The sequence below is a fragment of the Protopterus annectens genome, chromosome 7.part0 (genome assembly GCF_019279795.1).
Source record: "Protopterus annectens isolate FY-2018-M chromosome 7.part0, PAN1.0, whole genome shotgun sequence".
NCBI lineage: Eukaryota > Metazoa > Chordata > Ceratodontiformes > Protopteridae > Protopterus > Protopterus annectens.
This window is the reverse complement of record NC_056739.1, coordinates 1,393,972,360-1,393,980,664: the sequence shown is the minus strand read 5'-3', so window position 1 is coordinate 1,393,980,664 and position 8,305 is coordinate 1,393,972,360. Positions and strand designations below refer to the sequence as shown.

Genomic DNA, 8,305 nt, shown 5'->3' with positions numbered 1-8,305 from the left:
AAAGTTCATGATTTTTAAAAGACTGGTTTTTGGGAAACCACCACTGAGTGTAAAGAACGTATATGGCAACTGATGCTGAATGATGCAGTAGCCAGTCATTAATGACAACTTGTCGACAACTAGTATTCTGAAGATGAGATCTGCTAAGTTGTAAAATATGGGTATTTTAATATTGTGTTTTATATTATTTATTACTTTTTCATAAACCTACTCACAATTTCAACTAAATAGATTTATTTGTATGATATATTTATGTATAACAGTACCATCTCATGTTTTGCTTGTGAATATTCAGCTTTTGATTTATGGTGGCATCCATACTTCTTGGCTGCCCAGATTTTTACTTCATATAATTGATCTGCTCCTCATAAATTTTGTGGTTTTCTGGCAAACCACTGAGAATTGCTGGCTAAATTATGGCATGCATTTAAGTTTCAGACTTCATATTCTTCAGAAAATGCATTCTAATACAAATCACGTTATTCTAGCAACTTTCTAAGTTTATAAGAACAATGTTTAAAATCTGTCCCTGTTTTCATGCCTTTATCCCCCCATTATTTTAGGCTTTGTCCAGATTTCTTGTGCTAAGAGGCTGAGCAGTATGGTGACATCATTAATTGATTTGTGAATTTCACTGGTTAGTTATTTATTAAATAAGAGGTGTTTTAGGAATGTACTTTGATTCTGATGAAGTTTTGATATAGTTTGATGAGACAAAAGTGCTAAATTAATTTATTAAAGGATTTAGAAGTCTTATGGCTGTTCATATTTTTGTATTGTTCCTCTGTACCAAATGCCTGACAATATGCTTCCAAACACTGAATTTACAGGGGCAGTTATTAAATGTTCCATTTAACATGACAGTTTTGCAGATGATCAAACAAAAATAAAATAAACTGACAGTACAGTTTGATGTTGATATGTACCTGTTTGAATAATGAATCTTTTTGATAGAGGGTCATTGTAATCTTCTTTTGATTGCAGGTATTTTTGGCTTGTTGTGTTGAATTGTACTTTCAGCTGATTTTGATTTTTGGACATTTATTTATAGATTACTTATGGTTTTAAAATTATAGTTAAACAAATGAAGCTGTGATGAATGATAAACATAACCCAGATACAGTGTTAAGTCTCTTCTAGCAAATGCAATGTGCATTCACATTGGAGGCAGTATCATCTAAGGCAATGAATATTTCCACTGTTCTGTTTATGACTAGTTACTGCTACAGCTTATCTCATAATTTTATGTAGGAAGTTTTTGTGATCTCAGAAGTATGTGCTGTATAAAGAAATAATAATATGTGTACCAACCTGTTTCCTGAGGGGGATTATTAAAGTTCAGTATTTTATTTTCTTCAGTACGAGATAAATATTTGGATTCTACTTTGTTATCTCTTTTGGTGTCTCTCTTGGTTTCTTGTAGCTCACCATGGTTCACCTTCTCATCCCAAGAATGCGTTTGTGGTTTGTATTTTGTTGAGAACATCTTTGGTGATGGCATTTCCTTAACATTTTTCAAAATGATGTTATGTTTGCAGGTCATCCCAAGATTTTTATTAGCAGTAAGTTTTTCCTGGAGGTTCTCCCGGAAGTGATGTAATTTTTCATGTTGCCTGTAGCGTGGCACTAATTTTCCCAAGTTATTCTTCATTTTCTTGATGGTGCTTTCTTTTTTTCTCCCTTTACTTTCATTTTCTTCAGCTTCACTTTCACTGGATGATTCATACTTTGGAACCAGAACACTCTGACCCATTAAATTAATGGATCCAGCACCATGCCACCTAAAAATTGAATTAAAAAAAATTATTAATGGTTTCTCAAACAGCAGTAGATTAGTGTGGCAGTAACTCCTACCAATGAAAGTCTTAAGGTGCAAATTATAAACAAACAAGTGCATTTAAAATTCAATGGGGTGTAAGAAGGAGGGATAAACATTTCTCTTATAGCATAAAGAGGTAGCAAAAATCACTGTAGGCAATTAAATTTGTAAAAAAAAATAAAAAAGTTTTCACATGCACATTTTACCTGCTCATACTCCATCGCTCTATTAATGCTGTATATAAAGAATAATACATGGCAATCTGTTTAAGCTATAGAGGCTTGATTCCAAAAGACTTACTGTCGGTGCAAGTGACTTACTCCAAAGCTAGTCACTTATACTGAGGCAAGTCTTTTAGAATCTAGTTCCTGCTGTAAGCCTGCTTTATAAATAGGTTTTACACTTACAGTGACAGCAACTCTTTTGGAATCTAGTTTCTGCTGTAAGCTTGCTTTATAAATAGGTTTTACACTTACAGTGACAGCAAGTCTTTTGGAACCTGGCCTATAGTGCACACTTTATTAACCCGGAGCCTTCCACAGATTTTTACATTTACATTTACATTAGTACTCATTAAACCTGCACCCTGAAATGGCCTGTACTACTTGTAGATGTAACACAGTTTTGGAGAAAATGCAATAAAAATGTTATTTGATTTAATTCACAGAAGTAAGAGGAACTGTGCCTGCACCTGATGAGAAATTAATCTGCTTTTTGTACTACAAACAAAAGATCATCTGGAAATGCACATTAAATACTACTAATACTAATGGTTTTAAACAAACTAATCCTAACCTCCCCAAAGAATAACCAGTCAATTACAAATGATAACAATAAATAGCTATAAAACACATATGCATTATGCAACTGTTCAAAAACAACATTACTTTTGCAGTGCACAAGCTTTCCTGTACTACTCTGTGTGGAAGCTTTAGCTCCAAGACCTCTTTAAGTGGGTTGGCCTGAATATGCTTTTCAGCCATAACCCCAGAGTACAGAAAAAAAAGCAAACAACATGAATATTTAATGAGCATACAATATATAACAACAAATGCCAAATCAAATGTTTTTAAGGTGTCTTGGAGCAAACATATACTTGTTTCAGGTCCTTATGGTTGCTACAGAGTCTTGTGTACAGAGAAATGTTGCAGATACAGTTAACAGCAAAACCAAAGTTGTTTACATTATTTACAGTATATACATAAATTTCATTTTGAATTTCAGCATTTCAGGAAACAAGCAGGATGACATTTAGGATAAAAAAAACAAAGCTAAAGACTGTCATGCTGGAGGTAATGTGTTGTTAAAATTCAATATTTCATAGTGAATATCTTACTGAAGGTAGTATGCTGTTTGATAGCAAATGGTGAGGTTAAACATTAAGAACTTTTGATAAAAAGCATGATGCCCCCTCCTGAACTAGTACCATACCTATTGTCATAGAGGATATTATAGTTAGATTGTAAGAAAGAGGAAAGGGAACATTGTATGTAATAGGTTTCAGTAAGTGCAAGACCTACAGGTTCATAGGTAAGTACTAGGCTAGTTGCCCTTGTGAATCATTTTAAGACTAGCAAATTTCCCTTTTGGTGCTTGAATTAACCTGCTGGTAGAAGGCTTATTGTGTGTTTATCTAAATGACCTGAGGGGTTGACTGTGTAAAAGTCTTTCATCCTGCTGGTATAAAACAATTACATTTTTGTGAGTTTGTGCTCATTTACTCAGAGCTTCCATGTGCTTGGCTTAGACATGTGTGACTACAAGACTTGGATTGCTTCTAAAACCATCTGGACCTACAAAGCTGATATACGTATTTTTTTCACTTGCTCTAATTGTCTCAGCTCTAGTTAACACTCCTGTGCTGCATTTATTGATTTTGTTGAATTTATCACTGTTTTTCAGCCCGCACTTGTTAAAGAAATGCCATCTGTTTGTTACTATACTGCTCTTAGGTTTTTTTAACAATATTCTGATATTTCCTAACCATCTCTGATACTGCAAAAGCTGTTCTGAGTTTGAAGGAGTTCTCCTGAGTTTGCCCAAATATTTCTAAGTTTTGCAAAGCTTTTCTGTGTCAAGTTCTCTTACATTTGCATAATTTTTGTTCTGTATTTTGTGAACATTTTTCAGGGTTAGTGAACTTATTTCCTGAAACTGCAGGAATTTTAACTTTTGTTGTAAAGCATTTATTACAGCCGTTAAGCTAAAAACTAGTTTGTTTTACTTTAAGGGGGTTCGTTTGCACTCTGGGGAGAGCAGAGGACTGAATTTAACCTATCTGAGTTGGAAAATGCTAGCGGGAGGCTTACTGTGTGTTTATCTGATTGGTCTAGGGGCTTAACTGTATAAAAGTCTTTCGTCCTGCTGGTATAAAAGAATTGCATTTTTGTGAGATTGTGCTCATTTATTCAGACTTTCCAGTATCTGGCTTGGACACCCGTGACTACAAGACTTGGATTGCTTCTAAAACCATCTGGACCTACAAAGCTGATATAAGTATTTTTTATACTTGGTCTAACTGTTTCAGTGCTATTTAACACTTCTGTGCTGCATTTATTTATTTGGTTGAATTTATTAGTGTTTTTCAGTCTACATTAGTTAAAGAAACACCATCTGTTTGTTACTGTACTACTCTAAGGTTGTTTTAACAGTATTCTGATATTTCTTAACCTCCTCTGATACTGCAAAAGCTGTTCTGAGTTTGCAAAAGTTTTCCTGAGTTTGCCAAAGTATTTCTAAGTTTTTCAAAGTTTTTCTGTGCCAAGTTATCTTATGTTTGTACACTTTAATGAACATTTCTCAGGGTTAGTGAACTTATTTCCTGATACTGCAGAAATTCTGACTTTTGTTGCAAAATATTTGTTATTGCACTTGACCTCAAAACCAGTTCATTTTACATTAAGAGGGTTCTTTTCCACTCTGGTGGGAGCAGAAGGCTGAATTTATAGGTTCATAGGTTCATAGGTTCATACTAGGCTATCTGCCCAAGGGCATTTATAAGCCTAGCCCATAGTTATGTGGCTTTCGCCACCCCTTTAGTTTGAATAAAACTATGCCTATTATTTTGCTGTGCCTCTGTCAAGCAGTGACACTGAAGTAATCCCTGGGGTATATCTGCGATCTCCCATCCATTGGTCAAGATTCCTCTTGAACAAGGCCAGCGAGGTGCTCTGCCTCACATGTACCGGGATTTTGTTCCACAGCATAGGGAGTCTCTGGGTGATGAATCTGTCCCCCCAGCACGTTCTATTAATAACCGTGTCAAGGTTTAAGTCTCCCGCCCTTGTGGTTCTGAGGGATCTAGATTTTTTGAGGTGAAGCATATTCATCAAATCTGGGTTTGACTTGGCCTTATATGTCAGGCACAGGTCACCTCTGAGCAAGCGGTATGAGACTGAATAGAGCTGGAGTTCTTTCAGTCGGGCAGCATAAGACATATTTTTGAGACCCTTTATCCTTTTGGTGAGGAACTTTTGGGGCCTTTCCAGCTGCTGCAGGTGTCGGGTCAGATACATTCCGAATGGGGCATTGTACTCAATCATAGGTCTAATGAGTGATGAGTACAGGGGGACGATGACCTCCCTTGATCTAGATGTGAATCCCTTCATGATCAGGTGGGCAATGTAGTAGGTTTTCCTAACTACTTTAGCAACATGAGTGTCAAACGAAAGGCTACTGTCAACCTGGGTCCCCAGATCCCTGATGACTTCTTCTGTGCTCAGTGGATTGCCACCTATATGGTAACTAGGGGTAACCTTGTTTTTCCCGAAGGGTATGACTATGCATTTCTTGGCGTTTAACTTTAGGCCATGGCTCTGGCACCAGTTATCCGTTTCTGTGAGGCCCTTCTGAAGGATATCTGTGTCAGATGTGTTTTCGACTATGGCCAGTTTGCAGTCATCTGCAAACTTTGTCAGCCATAACCCTCCTGTGTTTGCTTGTACTTCAGAAAAGTAGATGCCGAACAAGAGTGGACCCAGGACTGAGCCCTGTGGGACACCACTTGTGACAGGCTTTGAGTCTGACATGGCTCCAGCAACTCTGACCCTGTGGGTTCTGTCACTTAGCCAGTTTGCAACCCATCTTGTGATGTATGGGTTTACATTCAAGCTGATGAGTTTTTCGATGATACCTGAGTGGGGTGTTGTGTCGAAGGCCTTTGCCAGGTCGAGGTAGGCTGTATGGACTGCCTTTCCCTCATCAATGGCCTTGGTGACTGTCTCGAAAAAGTCAACTAAGTTTAAAAGGCATGATCTGCCTTTGACAAAGCCAAACTGGGTTGGATCCAAAGTCTGCAAGTTCCCTATGTCTTTATTTATGAGTTCCATTATGATCCTCTCCATGGCTTTGCAGATAAGGCTTGTCAAGCTATGGTAATTTCCAGGGTCGGTGGAGGCACCGCCCTTGTGAAGTGGGACCACAGTCGCCACTCCTTGATCCTGAGGTGAGGCTAAGATTAAACAGCTGTCCTAACTGCGGGTTTAATTCCTCATTGAGTTCGTGGAGCACACAGCCGGGGACACCATCCGGTCCCATGGATGCTGTGTTTTTTGCCTTGGAGAGAGCAGTTCGCACCTGGGCGTTGTGTATGTTTGGGGGTCTACAATCCTCTAGTGTAGATATCTCGCCTTTTGGGGGGGGGAGAAGTTTGCACTGAACCTGTCAGCCAGTATGTTGGCAAAGTGTGTAGGTTCAGTAATCTTCACATCATTTTGAACTAATTCTGAGCATATCTGGGAGTTTCCTCCTAGGTTTCTAACATAGCTAAAGAAGGCCTTATGATTGTCTTTTGAGTCCTTGGCGATTTTTCTCTCAAAATTTGCCTTGGATGATTTTATGAGAGCTCTTAGTTTTTACTTATAATGATCAAAGGTGTCTTACCTTTCAAGGATTTTGCTCTATCTTGTAGTAGCTTCCTCCTTTTGTTGTAGAGCTTGTTTATGGCTGGGGTCCACCAGACTGGACGCTTGCCTTTGGTACAAAGAGTCTTAGTTTTGTTTGGGATTGCCTGATCCATGCAGTCCTGTAGGTGCTGGTAGAAGGCATTTGTAAGTGATTCAGCGGTTTGAGTAATGTTTACCACTGGCTCAGGGGCCTTAAAGGAGACCACACTAGTTTTAAAGTGTGAAGTCGGCTTTTGAGAAGTTTTTCACTGTGGTCTTTTTATTTCAGGTGGGGGGATGAGGACCTCCAGCGAGATTAGTTTATGATCTGATCTTACCAGTGAGGTATACTTCCGGTGTTGAACATTGTGATCCCATGTTCGTGATGATGAGAACAAGTATGTTTTCTCCTCTTGTGGGATGGTGACTAGTTGTTCCATGGCATTTGAGTTTATGAACTCCAGGAACCTTTGGGCTAGAGTGTTTGGGCTTGAGTAGTGTTCCCAGTCTATATTAGGGTAGTTGAAGTCACCTAGTATGATGGTGTTTGGAGATACATTTATCCCCTCCAATGTTTTCAGGAAGGCCATGTGAGGTTCCTGAGTTTGAGAGGGTGGCCTGTAACATGCTACAAATTGCAGAGCAGTCTTGCCTATGGTTAATTGCACCTGGATGGTCTCCGATGCATCGTGCGTTGCCACCAACCTTGAGGTGTGGGTGTCCTTTATGAATATGGACACCCCCCCCCCCTCCTTTCTTGGTGTTGTCCGGCCAAGTTGGGAACTGCTGGCTGAAGGCTTATTGGAGGTTTACCTGATTGGCTTGAGGGCTTAACTGTGTAAAGGTCTTCCATCCTGCTGGTATAAAAGCCTGCACAAATGTAGTTATCCATGGCTTGTATATAAGCAAACCTCTCCAGTTTAAAATCCTCTATAGGAAGCATTCTCTATAGTTTCCCATTGTTCACAGTTGCTCGAAGAGCTGTCAGTTTGTGCAGAGGGTGGTACCACTGCAGGTCATCTAACAGTATACTACTAAACACTCTCACTTTGACCTTTAAGTGACTCTCTCCTACTCTTTCTCATCTACTAAGGATCTAGTAGAAAGGATAGGTGCTTCCCTGTCATCTCTGTTTCTGGGCTGGTGGATATGGGCATCCTGAGCCGGTCTAGTAACTGCCTCATGTTCACTGACAACCATTTAATTTTAGAACAGACAAGCACAGTGTGTGAGAGATGTAGATACACAATGTCATTGGAGGCAAAGATCTCATGTACATACATGAAAAATGCAAACCAGGTTGTTAACGTTACACCCAAAACACTCAGAACCAACACTAAGGAACAAACACACAGACCAACATATGTGGAGGTACTTGTAATCTACCCAAACCTCCAAGACCTCCTAAAAGCATCTTTCAGTGGCCCTGCTCACACTCAAGAAAGACAGCACCTCACAACTCACAAAACTCTGAAAATCATAGTAGCCCTCCTTCCAAGCCCATAAGGCAACACACCACATAGCCAAACATTCTAGCTATTGGGGATTCCATTGTAGACATACTGATGCTCCCCTTACCAGGCTAAACAAGGAGAAGAAGATC

The 8,305-nt window shown here is 39.0% G+C and overlaps 1 protein-coding gene across 1 annotated transcript in view; it reads right to left on the bottom strand.

Moving 5' to 3' along the window:
* Positions 1-8,305, bottom strand: part of CCHR7.PART0H3orf49 (chromosome chr7.part0 C3orf49 homolog) — a 220,296-nt gene that overhangs the window by 157,776 nt on the left and 54,215 nt on the right. Inside the window, exon 2 of the mRNA XM_044076403.1 lies at positions 1,312-1,781. Coding sequence (XP_043932338.1) covers positions 1,312-1,781 — 470 coding nt within the window. The remainder of the gene's footprint in view (positions 1-1,311; positions 1,782-8,305) is intronic.